General features: G+C 42.9%; 1 protein-coding gene across 1 annotated transcript; it reads right to left on the bottom strand.

The window, feature by feature from the left end:
• Positions 1-1329: 1329 nt before the first annotated feature.
• On the bottom strand, positions 1330-18560 carry rspo1 (R-spondin 1). Its single transcript, XM_086038028.1, has 5 exons — positions 18464-18560; positions 14199-14393; positions 11797-11937; positions 9775-9966; positions 1330-3094 (listed from the first exon to the last, which is right to left on the bottom strand). The coding sequence occupies exons 1-5, from the start codon at positions 18558-18560 to the stop codon at positions 2934-2936; spliced, it is 786 nt and encodes a 261-aa protein (XP_085894154.1). The 3' UTR covers positions 1330-2933.
• Positions 18561-18928: the final 368 nt, after the last annotated feature.

Consider the following 18928-nt stretch of genomic DNA (forward strand, 5'->3'; position numbering starts at 1 on the left):
ATTAAATAGCAAAGGCTACACCTATTAAAAATAAATATAAGTATAAAATAATAACTTATTATAAATAATACTCTGTTTATTATTAATTAAATAGCAAAGGCTACACCTATTAAAAATAAATATAAGTATAAAATAATAACTTATTATAAATAATACTACTAATTAGTGATTACTAAATATTGAAAAGAAAAAAATAACAACAAAACCAAACAAGAGAAGATGGACGGCGGCTGGACCGAAGTCCGATATGGGCGACGTCGCCAGCCCGCACGCCGAGACAGGGATGGTGGTGCTGGGAGGGGCCCGGGGTGGATGGACAGTGCGCCTCCCTCCCGCTCCAGGAGAGGGGAAAGATTTCCCTATCCTACGAGGGGGAGGGCTCAGCCCTTTTATCCTAACCCTAACCCTAACCCTAACCCTAACCCTAACCCTAACCCTAACCCCTAACCCTAACCCTAACCCTAACCCTAACCCTAACCCTAACCCCTAACCCTAACCCTAACCCTAACCCTAACCCTAACCCTAACCCTAACCCTAACCCTAACCCTAAACCCTAACCCTAACCCTAACCCTAACCCTAACCCTAACCCTAACCCTAACCCCTAACCCTAACCCTAACCCTAACCCTAACCCTAACCCTAACCCTAACCCTAACCCTAACCCTACCCTAACCCTAACCCTAACCCTAACCCTAACCCTAACCCCTAACCCTAACCCTAACCCTAACCCTAACCCTAACCCCTAACCCTAACCCTAACCCTAACCCTAACCCTAACCCTAACCCTAACCCTAACCCTAACCCTAACCCTAACCCCTAACCCTAACCCTAACCCTAACCCTAACCCTAACCCTAACCCCCTAACCCTAACCCTAACCCTAACCCTAACCCTAACCCTAACCCTAACCCTAACCCTAACCCTAACCCTAACCCCCTAACCCTAACCCTAACCCTAACCCTAACCCTAACCCTAACCCTAACCCTAACCCTAACCCTAACCCCCTAACCCTAACCCTAACCCTAACCCTAACCCTAACCCTAACCCTAACCCTAACCCTAACCCTAACCCTAACCCTAAGGTGGCCAAGGGAGGAAGTACCGTGCACCATCCTCCCGCTCCAGGAGGGGGAACTCTTTCCCCTATCCTGTGAGGGGGAGGGCTCAGACCCTTCCTCCTAACATCAGTGTGCACGCACACTGGACAAATGCTCCAAAGGCATTTCTGCGAGGTGAAATCCTTCCTGTGTTACGATTTAGGAAGCATCAGCTGGACAACACTTCTGAGGTGGATTTCAACAATATTTTCTTTTATTTTTGAAGCCCACTTTTATAACAATGTTTCTTTTTCACAGAGAAATCATTCCTTTTGGTAAAAAACAAAAAACGTCTCTACCGTGACAGTTTTAGGGAAATACGTTCTTTAAGACTTGGATGCTCTTGACTTAAAAACAAATAGCATTTAAGTAATGAAAAAAAAAGTTTTTTGAAGCAAGAGGAGACACAACCTCTATCGGCTGTACATTATTTTTGTTGTTGTATGTAAAGTGCTTTGTTACAGCTGTAGCTGTTGTAAAATGCGCGATATAAATAAAATTGTATTGTATTGTATAAAATGGAGATCTAACAGATGATGTGGTGCCACAATGGAAATCGATCAACCGGGCTGAATTCTGAGAAGGACCTACTTCTCCAAACGAGTCATCCTGCAGCGCTTTGTCTTTTTAAACCCTGTTTAATGTTACAGCTACAAAATACCCCAGTTGTGGGTTGCTCGAAACATTCATGCACTTTATATTTGTTCCGTGGTATCTTTTGCATGCACAAGTATTACCATGGTGACCATATGAAAGTGGTGTTGTTACCCCCCCCTTAGGGCTGTGCAATTAATCGAAATTAAATTACTATTATTACACCCAACGATTACAAAATTGGCATCATCGGAAAAACGATTATTAATCTGCATTTATATCCAACACGCTGTTTTTTTACACAAGGAAATCATACTTGAGTTCATACATTTGCACCTTTTTTTAACTTGAGTTTATACATTTGCACCTTTTTTTAACTTGAGTTTATACATTTGCACCTTTTAATAACTAATTATATACATTTTGTCTAATCCAAATAGAATTTACATAATTAAAGTGTTTCAAAAAAACCATTTGTATTATTTATATTTTCCACATTTAAACATTTCCTTGTTTTGTACCAAAAAATACAAATGATCATTTGAATAATGGTGAATTCAATTATTACCAAAATAATCGTGATTAATATTTGTTTTCATAATCGAGCAGCCCTACTTCCCCTTGTTATGTCCATATGTCCGCCCATTTGTAGCATTTTACCAATCAGCCAACTCCCCCTACGTTTGCGGTCCACAAAGGTTATGGACTTGTACGAACCGGTTTACGGCGGTGAGTGAAGTGAAACAAGCTGTCTCTTTTTAATTTGGACTTTCGATGCGGTAAATGAGAGCAATCCAACCCTTTAAAAAGAATTAATGCGTTGCACGTACACTCCCGACGAGCAACAAACAGATGCATGAGGATATCGTCACATAAATGTTTGCGTCAAAAAGTCCCCGCTGTTTGCGTCAAAAAGTCCCCGCTGTGCAAAAACACCCAAACCAGGTTGCAAACAAAGCAGCAAAAGTGTTGATTAGCAGTGGCGTGCACTGCCAATTTGCTCCCAGTCACAAAAAGACACCCCGGTGATCTTTTCATGACTTTTCTGGAAAAAGAAGATCATCTGTCCATCACCTCCAACAATGCTAACGAGGATCGCGTTTCCCACGATCGGACTCCTTTCATGACTGGGAAAACCTGCAGAGTCAGCATCTGGAAGCGGCCGTACGCAACGTTTTCTCATCAAGGTGTCAGCTTGGCTTCGGCGTCATCCCAGGAGGGTTTTCCTTGGGCGAATCCTTCCCAGTTTAAGTTACAGAGCTGGTCGCCAAGTCGGGAACCACGGTGGTCCTGCTTTGGCCTTTGCGCCTCCTCCCGCCGCCGCCTCCTCCTCCTCCTCCTCCTCCTCCCCCTCCTGCTCCTCCTCCTTCGGTTACATTCACTGGCCGGTCCCCCTTGGTCTTCTTCTCTGATGAGACAAAAAAAATAAAAAATAAAGTCTTTGTCAAGGGCGGAACGGTACGCCAAAAACCCTTCTTGGTGACTCGGTTTCCTGGTTGGCGTTTGGGTAACGTACATGAAGTTGCTCGCAGTAAAAATCCAAATGTTTTCCTTTTGAAAAAGTGTAACATCAATAGTTTGTTTTCAGGAAAGGGCGGGTCATGTTTTGGTTGACATTGGGTATAGTAAGGGGAGAAAGATGTAAAACAATCGCGCTTCCAGCGGCGGATGGTCAAGCTCGGCTAAAGTCGAATCATGATAACGGACATAAAACATCCTACAAATATTACAAGCTAGAGAGTACAATTTCCGGAGCAATTGTGTGTCAATGCCGGAATGCGGAATGGAAAACTATGGAAACGCGGAATGAATTTGAACGGTCCATCCGGGATCCCAAGCGCTTCTCCTCACGAGGGTCGCTGCGGGCGCGCTGGAGCCGATCCCAGCCGTCTTTGGACAGCAGTTCACCCCTGAACTGGTTGCCGGTCAACCGCAGACATTGAATGATATTGGTGAAAAACCCATTCATTAGGGGATTAGCAAGTCGTCGTTGAGTCGTCTGCAACAGCTGCCTGGAGAGGGTTAAAGCTGGATTCAGCCATCTTAAACCAAAAACAAACAACACATTTTGTTACGTGGATAAGTAGGGAGGAAAACTACAGAAGTAGATTGTGTCTAAAATTTTAGATTTACAATGATGTGGATTTTGCATGGCATTTTATTTTCCACAGAAAAGAGAATATTTAAAGTGTGATGTCTTGATATCGGTCCTCATCTGTAACGTGTTTTCTTACATTGAGATACAATACTGTCCATCACAAACAAGGAATGTGCAAATGTGCATTACTTAGTTCACATTTATCTATGATTTAATTCATTTGTTTATTTAGTTTATCTATTGTTTATTTTACTCTAGTTTTGTTACGTATTGCACAGCATTTGCACAAAATAATCTTTATTGTAGTATTCGTCATGTGAATTGCCTGCGTGAAATGAATTTGATTTTAAAAAATGCCAAGAAAAAGGTACCGGTATTGATTATATTGCAAGAAAAAATATCGGTACGTATTGAATCTGTAAAGTGCGGTATCGCCCATCCCCAATGTTAACACATTACAAAACGGAAAACTTTTCACAGTAAACGACATATTTTCCTTTAGAGAAAGTGCAATGTCAATAGTTTGCCTTTTTTGGAGAAATTGGAGGCGCTCTCAGTATAGCCACAATTTTTAGGGGTACAGGGATGTCATGCAATCCAATTGTCACGATACAACGTTATCACGTTATGAACCTCGCAATATGATAACTGTCGGGATATCGCGGGGAGGTTGGCGATGTATAAAAAGCTCACGATACTGTATAAAAGCTCAATATACTGTAAGAAAAAAAGAAAAAAAAGTATGCCGTAAACACCGAAAATAAAGCCCCGCCCACCCACAACATTGTTTTTCTACATAATAACAGCATTGACAAAGAAATTGTCTTGGCCAGTCATGCGCTCCCATTGGCTCAGCTCAGCAGCGCCAAGCGTCATGGTCGACGTAGTTCCCAATGTTGTGTTCGGCCGAAGGGGGCTGACGGAGATGTTGAAAAATATTTGCTGGCGTGACTGATTTATGGGAGCGTTTATCAGTTAGAACATCGTTTTGTTCACTTGGCAATAATCGGTTCAGCTTGGTCGTGTGGCTGCGTGTGAGCTTTCTGTAGGACATGAAATACAAACACAAACAGAATGAACACGAGCAGTTGCGCCTATATGTCTCCACACCACAAATGAAATTGCACTAGTATACTGGCTACCGGCGGGTGCTGGAAATTCCAAAAACGCAAGGGTCCTTAGCAAACATCGTCAAGTGGAAGTGAACACGATGTGCGGTTATTACTCAGACTGCACTCATTTTGTTTACCCGAGGCGGGCTAGCTCGCTACACTGACGGATGTCTGTTAGGAACTCGTTATGAATCTGTGCGCCTCGTGGGAAAAAGGTGCACGCGTGCCAAGCGCTGCACAGTGTTTAGCGCGCCGCTGACAATGCAAAGGTCACCGTAAAGGTCAACGATTTGTCAACTTCAAAAGCAGATTTCACTAGTGAGAGTCCAAAGAAAGAAATAAAAGGATCAAAACATGTGTTTTTTGAACAGTGCGAACAAGATGCGACTGTAACGTTATCTAGTCCAACAAAAAAAAACATGGTTAAATACAATCTTGTGAAAATAATAGTCTAATCTAGAAAAATTCTTGCGAAAAAAAGGTACAATTTCAAATTAACATCATGTAAAAAAATGTGGGTAAAATCATTGCCTAATCTAGAGTCATCTTAGCAAAAAATGAAAACGTAAACAACGTAGGTTATGAATTGAAAGAAAAGAAAGAACGACTTTTAAAGGCGAGGATAAGCGGTTCAGATAACGGATGGAGGGAAAACATCTAAATAATTGATTTGAAAAAATAGCAAATCTAAACTGAGGAAAATAAAATCTGAATAGAAAAATCTAACAACATTTTTTTTCAATATATTTTTTGTCTCTAATTATTCAATCAAATGTATTTATATCGCACTTTTCACACATAAAATGCAACACAAAGTGTTGAACATTAAACACGTCCAAAAACAGCCAAAAAACAGAGAACTCCCGCCGACCCTAAAATAAGCTGGGTCTTTTTTTTTTTTTTTCTTCAGAAAACAACTTTGGGTCCATCTTTTGCAGTTCCTCTCTATTGCGTCATGACATAGTGACTCATCCAACGAGCAACGAATGCGGTCAAGGTGCAAGGAGTCAGGCCACTCCATCAATTTATGCTCGCACCTCGTCTCGGTGCAGTCCAAACAATGAGCGCCTGACAAATGCAATAGCACGTCCAGGGAACTGTCTCCGCTTCTTCTTTTTTTTTTCTCGCGCGAGACCCCCAAATGAAGGGGAGAGGATGATGTGAGTGCCACTAAATCACGCGCTGTTATACAAGCGCTGCCCTCCGCGCGTTCCACTCCCGCAGACGAACCCGCAGCTGCTCCCTCGTCAGACTCCACCTCATGGCCGGTCCCAATTTGGACCGCCGGGCTTGTCAAGCCACCAAAGTACCACCATCGTGACTAAGGTCAAAATAACCAGCGTCATAGGCCAAGGTCTTCAGCAAAAACAGGACAGGTTTTGTTCCAATAAAAGTCGATTTACTGTTATTGAAAAAAACGGGAACATTATGCACAGTTTGAACCTTAACATTGTGCTGCATTGTGCGAGTATAAAAGAAAAGAATGGTTTTTAAATCGAATGATTTCATTCAAATGTACACGAATCCATTCTTTCCATAAAAGTTTAAAAGCAAATGTATTTATTTATTCATTTTTGAAATGTAATATAAATGCACTACACTGAACTGTACTTAGGCAGTGATTCTTTTGCACGCCACCAGAGGGAACCCACAGCTACACTACAATACAATTGTATTTATATAGCACATTTCAGAACAGCTACAGCTATGATTATGATGATTGTTATTATTATTACTATTATTATAATTATTATTGTTGTTGTTATTATCATTATTGGTATTCTACACATTCTAATCTGGGAAACCTGCCTTTATTTAAGAAAATAAAGAAAAAGAAAAATGGGCCGACAGCGAACCTCATTCACGGTTCGCCAAATCGTAAATGTGCTGATTAAATGATTTTTCTCGTTCCGTTATAACATGACAATATTATCAGGGATGGGAAGTAACAAAGTACAAATACTTTGTTACTGTACTTGAGCAGTTTTTTCCAGTACTTTGTAATTCACAGAGTATTTCATCTTTACAAAACTTTTTACTTTTATCCGGGGTATTTTATCACCAGTATTTGTACTTTTTACTCCATTCATTTTCAAAACGGGGTCATTGCTTTTGTTTGCGGCTCCGCCAATGATATGAAGGGTTGCGCCCGGCCCCGGCTTTGTAATTGGCTCGTCTCAAACTGCGACATCACCCGAGAAGACGCCGTGCGACTCGCTACAGAAGATCGTTTCATTGGAAGGTGAGAAGAAGTCAGACGACGTCGCCGTCGTGGAGTGTGTCGACGTCGAAAGAAATACGGGCTTGACTCGGAGTCACGGCCTCGCCCCCGGGGAACGTTCGCATCGGTCGGCTCGAAGAACCGCCCTTGGCGAATGCGTTGTCCCGTGCAAACCGAAAGTCCGCGAGCTTGCCGCCTACAAGAATCCCCCGTCCGATCTGAGAAAAAATGTCGGGGTCAAGCTAAATGATGAGCCTTTTGGTAGCTTAGCCCTGGCTAAAGACTGTAGTTTTATGCTGTTTGAATGAAGCGGCAGTTCATGACTGAAAATTGGATTTCAAGAGTTGGGTCCACTCGCGTGGCGTGTTCAGTGACGACCTTTCAACTTGAATAGCCTTCAAAATGTAGGACATGAAGAGGAAACATCCGCTTGAGTAAGTATTTCAATGACTTCTTTTGCCATAGTCATTTTATTTAAAGGGGTTGCCCTTTTACTCAGAACGTCAGTACTTTTCCCTTCTCGCAATCTTATTAATACTGCTGATGAGCCTCATGCAAAGGTGGTCTGTTTGTGTAGAACACTTGAACTGCTGAATGTCGTCGTTTATGGAACATGGGTTCATTTTTGTCTCCATGCCAGATGCATGGCATTGATGCTTGATGATCCTCCCCATTGTAAGTGCGTTGTCACCATCTTGTGGCAGCTCCTCGCAACTACAAGGAGGGCTAGCCCTATTTGCAGATTTTTGCACTGACCCGCAGATTTTGAATTCTGCATTTTTGGAAATGCCAGGACATCCTTTTTTTGCCAATTACTGGATGGCTAGTTTGAGAGCCACCCATGTAACGTGTCTACAATACGCTGATATGTGCGCGTTGGCACAAGGAAGACATCTGTGCTCGCTCATCGGATGACACGCGCTCACGCCTCATCCCGAGCCTTGCGCAGCATCCACACCTTGAATGTTTTTTACAAGAGGGTTTATAATATTTCACCGCTAATTGTTTTCCCGACCCCCGAGACGAAATTCTTTCCAGGGTGAATTCACACGCAACTCATTCCTCAACGGCAGCTGTCCGCCGAACAGCCGACTTCCCTCCAGACGGAATAAATTCACACGCGCGCTCTTCGGCCACAATATAAGGTACACTTGACTGCGGGTTAGGTTGAGGGAAAAATAAAGATTTGTCTCAAAAGGGGCAAATGAGGATGTTGCACTTTCAGAAAAACACCTTTAGGCTCTCATACAGGAAGTATGTTCCACATTTCATTTGATTTGACTGTATACAATGAGTTTATTTGAGGGTTTTTGAAAGAGAAAATTGACTCTAGTTTACAGTTTTTTCTTTGGAACATTCTTTGAAATATTGAAGCTGTTTTTTCTAACAGACATGAAAACAAAACAATCTGTTTATTTTTTTTGTTATCTATTGATGTATGTAATGCAATAGTGTGTTCAATGGTTTCATTTGAACTTGTCATCTTTTTTATAGATACAAAGTTGTAATCTTATGATACTAAGGGAATTTTAGTTAAAGTCATAAAAAATCATTGGAAAAAATAAAGTGTATTTTCGAGACAAATCGTCGTATAAAAGGATTCCGAGAAAAAAGTTGTCTTTTTTGTAAAAATAAATATGAAAAAACGACTGATTTATTTGATTTTAATCTAATTCATTAAATAATGTGTTATGTGAGCTACTGTCCACATTTTTAAAGCAAAACAAATTAAGAGTTAGTTTTTTACAAAAGTAAACTATTTTACACATGGATTTCAACTCTTTTTTTTTTTTTTTTTTAAACTAATTTACAAATGACCTGGACCATCTGTCTCTTAAAAAAAATCAAATGTGGCCCTTGACCCCAAAGGTTTACCCTCTCACACTGCTATATACTGTTGCTTTAGGCATACCGATCCAACGTACTGTAGCGCGGCAAAGTGGCCAAATGGGACAGGTAAAAAAAAAAAAAAAAAGTTGCTTTACGGCTGTTTGTTTACGCCCATCCGTTGAAGGTTTCCAACTGTAGCTGAAGATTTATTGTATACATGACTTCCATGTCAACAACGTTTCGCGTTTACACAGGTCATTTACTGCAAAACAGTTTTGAATTTTAAGATCCATTGAAACGCTAACCAAAGTTTAAAAGGAGCTGCTATTCCATTTCTATTTCTATATGTGTTCTATGCTATCGCCATGTTCCAGCCAATAAATTCTACATCGACCGAGGCCAAGAACAACTGATGGGCTCAAAGACATCCGCTAACCGGCGAGGAACCAACTCGCTTCTCTCTCATCAGTGTCGGTGCGGCCACGCCATCGATTGTCCTTATTGTTTATCCGTACTGAGTCGCGGAGGATGTCGGGATCGTTGGTGGGGAGCCCGAGCCGATCAGGAGGTGAGCGGGAAGTACTTTTGGAAGAATTTTTCACCCCCCAAAAACGGCCTTTGAACAGGGGTGTGCCGTACCTCATTTGCGTCACATCTGAATGGCAAAAAGCCAAAGAATAAGTGAAGAGCACTTGCAATGTGTGTTGGGATGAGATACTGCATGCTTAGAATTGTCCCTAATATTTTGACCACCCCACAAGGCTCCGCGTAAGTAAGTCAAATGAAAGTCGAGTACGGTGGGATTTCATGAGGACACGCGCGTTCACCTCTCACGCAGGGCGTCTTGGGGACGACGCATTTCCTCCTCTCGGTCTGCGGCGCGCACGTCTGAGAGGGTCCCGCGGCCGAGGGGGGCCGCTGCGGCAGTCGGACCCGAGACTGAGTGCCCTTTTTGAAGCCGCACGTCTTGTTCCTCTTCACGCACCAACCCCACTGGCTCCACTCTGACAGCTCGCACTCTGGAAGAGAAGAGGAGGATTAATGCCGGCACGAAGGAGTGGCAATGTCAAATTGTTTCAAGGGGAAGTCAACCCAAACATGTTTTGGGGGTCCCGAATATGTTCCATGCAGGCCCACCAGTTGAAACGAGGCATTCTCATGAAGATTGTGTTGGTGGAATCTGAGTTAAGCAACACAATCCACCCGGTTTTAGCCGTCTCCGGGGGCGGCCATTTTGTCCCTTCTGTCCACTGGAAATGACATGGCGGTTGCTCAGGGCTCAGATAACGATCAACCGTGGCTCAGCTTCAGAAAGCAGGGGAGCTGCGATTACCTGAGCCCTGAGCGACTGTGATGTCATTTTCAGTTGACGGCGGGTGACAAAATGGCCGCCCCCTGAGACGGCTAAAAACGGGCGCATTCGCTCTTATTCGACACAACGCACGAGTCATCAGAATGCCTTGTTTCAACTAGTGGGCCTGCACAGAACATATTCTGGACACCAAAAACATGTTCGGGTTGACTTCCTCCTTAATCTTATGTATATGGGCCATTTTCATGTGTGGTACTTTGATCAACAGCCGTAAAGGGCTATATAAGGGTGATATACTCCACTGAATTTCCTTTTGAAACCCTTTCATTTGAATGATATGAGTACTTGGAATTATTGGCAGTTGTTATCATTCAAAAAGTAATAATTGCTTCGATGAAAAAAAAGAAGTCCAAAGAAATATTTTTCACACTTTTAATGCCAAAATGTCTCTTTCCCAAATGAATTTCAAGGACTCAATGAGTTTCAAAGTGTTTTCTGAAAATACTCATTCTATTTTTGGATATAGAATGTTTCTCCTATAATGCTTATTAATATGCCTTTCCTATTCAAACTGACACTCAAGGTACTTCACTGTCTTAACAGATCCTTTCCTTTTCTTTGGGAGGGCGGGAGGGGGGATGCTTTCACAAATGGTCCTACCAACATCACTCAAGCTGTCTTCACCGCTAATGCCACTGGAGGGAGTCTCAACATGTTGTTCAAATAGAGCAGACAGATCTGTGAGCTCAAGTGCCAGCATAAGACAACCATTTTGCATTTACACAATAACAGATAGGCTTGGGGTTCAAGAGCGTTTTCTATTCGGGCACCGATGCTTTGGAATGCCCTACCCGAGGATATTCGAGGCGCTACCTCAGTCGAAATGTTCAAAACGCCACTAAAGACTTATTTGTACACTCCTGCATTTAGTTGAACTATTTGTTTTGGCCTCTTTACCGCCGCTTCTATCCTTTTCTCTGCCCCCTTCTCCCAGGCTTGGGAAGGAGGTGACGGCGACCGAATTGGAGGTTGCCGTTTCCATCCCGCAGCAACCGACCGCTACAAGATGGGAGGTTGGCCACATCCTCGGAGGCGCTGCTATGGACGTTTCTACATTTCTTGATCGACTGGGCGGGGACCCACTTCACCCAAGTCATCTTACTGCAGCATTTCATTTGATTAACTTTCACATGATTTCAACTAACACGCAAAAGTGTCATAATATGTGTTCTTTGTTGCCCACTCGGCCTCCGTTGCAGCCTGAGCGTCCTGGAAGGGGGATTTCTGGGGTTTTTTGTTGTTGTTTTTTTGGAGTTTTTCCTTGCCCTCCTGGGGCTTAAGATCAGGGGATGTTTGTTTATATGCTGTCAGCTATGGGCATGTGAAGCCCTTTGAGACCTTCCTGTGAGTCAGGGCCGTATGAACAAATGTGACTTGACTTGACTTTTGGAAATGTACAAAACTCTTCAGTTGGGGCACTTGCAAGCCACAGCGCGACTGTATTTAACAAATAAAAACACAAGTGCTGGTGACTCACCCACACACTCCATGGTGTCGTTGGCGGGGTGCAGACCCACAGGGCAGCTCGCCGAACATTTCCCACTGTTCAAATACAAGCCCTCCTTGCATTTAATGCAAAACTTGCGGTCGAAACATGCGTCGCAGTCTATTTCACATTCTGCAAGACACAGACAGAGGAGCAAACCTATCAGCGACTTCGCAACACACACGCAGGTTGCTGTTGGCCGAGCACGTGCACGAGAAGAAGCAGATTGCGCTTTGTTTCGGCACCAAACCACGCGTTGAATCACGTGTAATTAAAACCAGCAGACAACGCAGACGCGCTTCTTCCTCGCTCAGAATTTGGCGTGAGAACGTGGCCTTCCGGGAAGAGGGCAGATCAAAAGTTGGGAATCTCGCGATGTTCCGGCCCCCGATGCCAATTGGCACTTTTGGAGGGATCGTCTTTCTGCGATGAGCGTAAAGAGTTCTGACTCGGTTGCATGTGGATCGTCGCCACAGTGAGGCAGGATCTAAACACAGCGCGCTGTTTAAAAATACAACATTTGTTTGAAGGAATGATAAAGTTGTTCGCGTGTGAGAGTGAATACCCCGTGTCGTCTCGCATTCTGTGTCAAATATGCTAATTGGCCGCGAGGAAAAAGGTGTCCATTCAACGGTGGGAAACAAAATGCGGTAATTTTTCCGTTTAGAACAAATATTTTCACATTTTTTAAGGAAAAAAACCCTTCTTGTAATCAGCTATTTTTTCAATTTAAAAAAAAGTTTTAAAAAAAGAGTTTAACAAAATAATGAAGGGAGGAAGGGGGAAGATATGTCTTGGAATAAGTCACATTTCTTTCAAGTTAAACGGGTATGATAGGATAATTAAGCCATCTTTTATTATATATATATTCATTATATAGTCATATTTTGGGAGGGAAAAAATCTGATTGTTGTACTTTTCATAAAACAAACTCAAAGTTTCGAGTAAAAAAGTCAGAATTATATGATAATAAAGTGGCTTTTTTTTGTCTTAGATACAAGACTGCAGAACATTTTTTTCCAAGTTAAAAATCCATCCATCCATTATCTGTACCGCTTCTCCTCACAAGGGTCGCGGGGCGTGCTGGAGCCTATCCCAGCTGTCTTTGGGCAGTAGGCGGGGGACACCCTGAACTGGTTGCCAGCCAATCGCAGGGCACACAGAGACAAACATCCGCACTCACAATCACACCTAGGGGCAATTTAAAGTATCCAATCAACTTACCATGCATGTTTTTGGAATGTGGGAGGAAACCGGAGTGCCCGGAGAAAACCCACGCAGGCAGGTACGGGGAGAACATGCACACTCCACACAGGGAGGCCGGAGCCGGGATCGAACCCACGACCTCTGAACTGTGAGGCGGACGTGCTAACCAGTCGATCACCGTGCCGCCCAAGTTAAAAATCATAAAGAATAAAGTTTTCATAGCCATACTATTATGACAAGAAAGTCATGATTTGTTGAGAAAAACCATGACCTTTAGTGGTATGTTGTTTGTTTTTTTTTCAGATAAAGTTTGTAAAGTCACAAGTCTATTTGAATTAAATAAATGCATAATCTTATACAGATACATAATTGTTACAAAGGTAAATACAATAGTAAGAATTTTGGAAGTGAACATACTTCCGGTTTGTCGCCATGCATGCATTGGATTCACCCATCCACTGCTTTTTCTTCTCAATATTTTTAAATATGTATATATATATATATATATATATATATATATATATATATATATATATATATATATATATATATATATATATATATATATATATATATATATGTATTAGTCAATCGTGGCAATTTATGGACAGTTTTTCAATACAGTCTGGCGTCAAACGTGTTTTTTTTTCTTTTTTTGGCCAACCCGTTTACAATGGGCATCAATTGTATGCAGATTGTCACTATTCGCCAGCAAGCTCGGTCACTATTCTCATGAATAGCGGGGATCCACTGTATCAAAATTGAATAAGATGGAAGAAAAATGAGAGTAATAACGCTACCGTCAAATAGAAAAATCGAAATGAAAATATGTGTGACGGCGATCGCATAGTAAACATGGAATGTGACTTTCTTTGGCATTTGCCTTCCAAAAGAGGGCCAAATGGAATGCACAGATGTCCCCTTATGAATTCAAAAAACAAGCAAAAAACAAGCAGACAACAATACACGTGTAAACTTTCACTTGAGAATAGTGTTCCAAGAAGTAAGCAGAAGCAGACTAGCTGCACACTCAGCTGCTGGCTCCCCCTTGGCTACAAAAGACGGGAATGCCGCCCTCACAAACTGACCTTTTTTTGTAGATAAATACACTGAGCCTTTTTTTTTCTTTGAAACAATAACAAATTGACATTTGCGAGAACTAAACATATCAAGCGAGCAGCACTCACGGGAACATCTGTTGTTGCCTCCATGTATCCTCACGCCAAAGTATCCCGTAGGGCAGGAGGCCAGGCACACGCCCACTTGACTGATGTCGCTGCGCACCAAGTAGATGAAGAGTTTGGCCTTGCATTTGATGCAGCCGTTGTACTCGGAGCAGCGCTCGCAGCCCTTGGGGCAAGGTGGCGGGCCCTCACCATTCGCTGGCAAGGAAAAGGAAAAATCGCATCACATGTCTAGTCACATCACATTAAAAAGAGAAAAACAAAATCAAATTGTTTCCGCATGAAGCGCTTTAACCAAGGATGTTTTTTTACCAGTCGACATGTTAAGATAACATCGTGGTGGTTTTATATTTTACTAGCGCCTATTTTTTCCATAACTCACATTTTTCATGCAATAACAATGCTAGATTTTTACAGTGAAAGATTGTTTCTTTTTTTGTGTAAAGAGAGAGAGAGGGAGAGAGAGAGACAGAGAGAGAGAGAGAGAGACAGAGAGAGAGAGAGAGAGAGAGAGAGAGACAGAGAGAGAGAGAGCGATGAAAGGACTCGGTGTAACAATCCCCAGGACTATGCATGGCAGGGGTGTCCTCCTCCCTGAGCCAAGCTTGCAGAGAGAGAGAGAGAGAGAGAGAGATTTAAAAAAAAAATCGGTTTTTGGGGGGATACATAGTAATGTTAATATGAGTCCTATTTTTTGGTCAAAAAAAATAGTACGGCATGTTATTTAACCCTAGAACACTAACGTTGGGTGATTTGCACCCACACAATATTTTTATGTGAAGACAACTTCCAATTTGGCATACAGCGTTGTACTTTTACATAAATTGACTGAAAAATGTATTTTATCCGGTCTATAATATTGGGTAAAATGTACCTGACGGTAGTGATGGTGTTACTAATTTTAACGTCAGTGTTCTAGAGTTAAGAAAAAAATGGGGAGAAAAATATATAATCATAATTATAAGAGGATTTTTTTTTTCAAGCTAAAAAGTTCTAATCTTCCATGGATGAAGTCATATGTTTTTTAGCCAAACAGTTATAGTATTACAAGTGAAAGGTCATATTTTCTGGAAAAAAAAACAAATAATGTGCTCCGTATTATTCAAGAAAAAGAATTCATGAAAAGTCCTAATCATACAGGAATTAAGCAACCATAGTTATAATAATATAAGGATGAAATATTTTCAGGGAGAAAAAAAATGGTTGGCATAATCTAATACTGAAGGAAATAAATATTTTGGCGGATAAAATGTGGCAATCTTGAGAGACTTAACTCACAGGGAGTTTTCCGACTGCCTTTGTAGTTGTAGTCCCATCGATACCGTTTCTTAGTCCATCGGCGCCACCACGTCAACTAAGGCACGTCTCTCTCGCGTGCCCATTCACACACACACAACTATGGCAAACATTTGTCGAACAAAAGTCTGACGTGGGAGTGGCCACAGTCGCGGTCACATCGATGCAGATGAAAAGGAATCTTATTGTGTTGACGGTAAACCATGTTGATGGGGCGCAGCCCGCATCTGTCCGTCCATTTCCAGACTCGAACGAATACCAGCCTGCGATCCTGACCTCCGGGACTCATTTCGCAGAAGGCAACCCAGAAACATGACAACTTTTACTGCTTTCTCGGAACGCATAGTTCTGTTCCCGTCGTCGGGATGCAGCAAACTCATTGGTGGACTGACGTCGGAAAGGGCTCCTGAAAATGCTTCGAAGAAAGCACTCACCTTTCAACTGTCAAACATTCATGTGGGGCTCATTATTCAGCCCACAGAGACAAACATAAAGGAGAGAACTTTGCAAACGCCTTCTCAGATGTCCTTCAGGTTTGACCTTCAATGCGCACGCCACGCCACGCCACGCCACGCCACGCCACGCCACGCCACGGTAAGCAGTGTTTTGTCTGGTCTGGCATGTTTTCTCTCGATTGCTGACTCCCGAAACAGGGACAGTCAGCAGCAGACAGGGTTGTGGTTTAGGAACTAATGAGAAACACAAGAATGCTGCTCGCATTTGTGATGCCGCATCCGAGTTTGGCTGCCGAAATCCACCGTCTGTTCTAGCCAGCCATTCATGCATTATCCCAACCGCTTGTCCTCACAAAGGTGGCGGCGGGCATTCTGGAGCCTATCCCGGCGGTCTTTGGGCAGTAGGTGGGGTACGCCCCGAACCGGTTGCGGGGCATACAAAGACGAACAACCATTCACGCTCACAGTCGCACCTAGGGTTAGGGTTGGATTTAGTCGGACAAATTCGACTGTTCCAATAACTTAGCGTGCATGTTTTTGGAATGTGGGGGCAAACCATGCACCGCAGGCATGGGGAGAACATGCAAACTCCAGACAGGAAGGCCAGAGCCCCGCATCGAAACCTGGACCTCTGCACTGTGAGGCGGACGTGCTAACCGGTCGTCCACATCTGTACCTTTGCGATACAATAGCAATGAATCGGACTTTGTATCGCACTTTATACATTGGTGCCCATAGACAAGGAGACACGTACTTGAGTGGATGCTGCATGGCACCCCGACCATGTCTTGAAACCTTAAGCCTGTCTTGAAACCACGATCTTTGATTGAACTACTAATCCTATGTTACGATCCAGCTTGTCTGTAGATCTGCTGTTTTTTGTTCCTTTCAGTCATTGGGACAGATGGACGGGCGGAGTCTCCAGCGCGCGCCTGCTTGTCATCATCATTAGTTAGTAGGTTCATAAGCGCTCGACAGAGAGTAGCTAGACAGTGGAACAGTGTTTCTTCTTGTCCTTTGCCAGCAGGTGAGTTGTGCTTGTTCCTAGCATCCAGTACTCTTGTCTCATTTGGTCGAAGTAAGTCAGTAATTCCAGGTTCTCGTTTTTCTCCGTTTTGAGTTATCCTGGTGTAGGTTAGCTCCTGTCCTCTTGTACAACTGAGGGTTCCTGAGTAGCAGAGTTTTTCTTTTTGTGTTCCTCAAATCCTCTTTGTGTTTGCGCACAGCAGTTTGTTTTTTCTTTTAGTCCTTTTTTCGGTAGCTCAGTCCTCTCTTGCTTACCCGCGTTATGCAGATTGTCCTGTTAGGTGTTGTTTTTTTCTTACTCGCATCGTACGTGCTCCCTTGGTTAAGCAAATGTGCTGTTTGGTTGATCTAATTGCCTCGGCTATTTTTTGGGGGGTCCATATTTCTGCATACACAAACATAACCTAATAGCTGTAAACACACATTTGAAACCTTAACCCTGTCATGAGGATCAGGATTTGAAACCCCGACCTTGAATCCCGTCGTTTGGGTCACAAACCTCGTTTGCTTGAAACCCTCCCCCCGTTTGCGCAAAATCCAAATTTGGCACCCTAACTCTTGTTTGAAAATGTCACCCTGGTTTGAACCTTAATTTGAAACCTGAAACTGTACTTGTATGTATTTGCAGCATTGTATGCCTGATAAATATTGCCAGTGACCGGCATGGCATGTACAATATGAAGTATCTCGTATGTTTGTATGATTGTTGTTGTTTTTTTTTCACTCCCATGTGCCTGGGGATCATTTTCAACTCTTTCCTGGTCTTTGTCTTTGCTGCACTTGAAATGTTTGTGGTATATGTACTTGATTTGAGCATTCTGCTGACAACAATTGACTTTTACTCCCTTGATTTTGAAATCATATCTGTAGTCTGCTTTCTACTCGTTACTTTGTCAAAATTGCCCAAGTGCTTTTTCAGCCTCCGTGGACGGATGACCCACAAATGGAGAGAGGTGACGTCAACCGCTGAGCTCTAGATCGATTGATTAGGGGCTTATAACTGCGGCCAATACAGGCACAACAGCAACAATGAGGGAGGACTAAAACGGATTCAAAGAAGCGATATTCCCCGTCCACAAATGGCCTTATTTGAGAGAATTGTTTCATGTTGTTGGCTCCAAAAATGAGTTGTGGTGAATGTATTGTCTTGTGCTAGCCTAAAAATCGCCAGCATCTTCAAAATGTCTATCCAATCCGAACCAATGCAAAGGTAAGGTGTGGTTGTTTTTTTCCCAGTTTTATCATAAGATAATTTAGTATTTTTTTGTTCCTCAATAAAAAAAGAAAAAAAAGAAAGCTATGGGAATATGTTCGGATTAAAAACCAAAGCTAACACTAGCTAGCGCCTTTTTCTGCTCAGCACCATGTGAGTTGAAAGAGGGAAAACATTTTTTGGTCAAATCTGTGCCAAACAAATTGTATGAGTGACTCACTGTGGACACCCCAAGCAAAAAACACAACTTTTGTGAAGTACATTTCAGAGTCACTCACCCATGCTCTGCCTTCTGGTCTTGAAAGATTTGGCAACATCGCTTTCACCCATGGAACTAAGGAAGACCATCGCCAGCGCCACCAGTCCCAGCTGCATAGTCCCTTTTAGTTCACCGGCTGCACGCAGGGTCCCCGGTGGACTTAGGTGGGGCAGAGGAATGGCTCCCTTCCTCTGCGAGATGGGTAAATCCGTCCCTACTTCGAGGTGGATGGATGATGCGTCCTCTGTCACTCTATCATTCGGTATCATTCAATGTGGCGGCAGAGTCCTTGTTGAAGCAAAACGGAGCTGGAGGCTGTCCGACATCTGGCATTCCAACCCATAAAGCTGAAGGGATGGCTGCTCTCCCTCTTTGCTCTTCCTCATCGGTGGTCAGAGATCACAGGTCCTAACGAGTTGATTGACTGCTTGCGGATTGATAAAAGGATGAAGGCATGCTCCTCATGACAAACTGCGAAGGCACA

The sequence above is a fragment of the Filicampus tigris genome, chromosome 8 (assembly GCF_054856515.1).
Source record: "Filicampus tigris isolate MCC_2025a chromosome 8, RoL_Ftig_1.0, whole genome shotgun sequence".
NCBI classification, from domain to species: domain Eukaryota; kingdom Metazoa; phylum Chordata; class Actinopteri; order Syngnathiformes; family Syngnathidae; genus Filicampus; species Filicampus tigris.

Coding starts and splice junctions, on each gene's coding strand:
- rspo1 (XM_086038028.1), bottom strand. CDS start 18,560: ATGCAGCTGGGACTGGTGGCGCTGGCGATGGTCTTCCTTAGTTCCATG. Junction 14,394..18,463: donor GACCAGAAGGCAGAGCATGG/GTGAGTGACTCT, acceptor TTTCCTTGCCAG/CGAATGGTGAGGGCCCGCCA. Junction 9,967..11,796: donor CGACACCATGGAGTGTGTGG/GTGAGTCACCAG, acceptor CTTCTCTTCCAG/AGTGCGAGCTGTCAGAGTGG.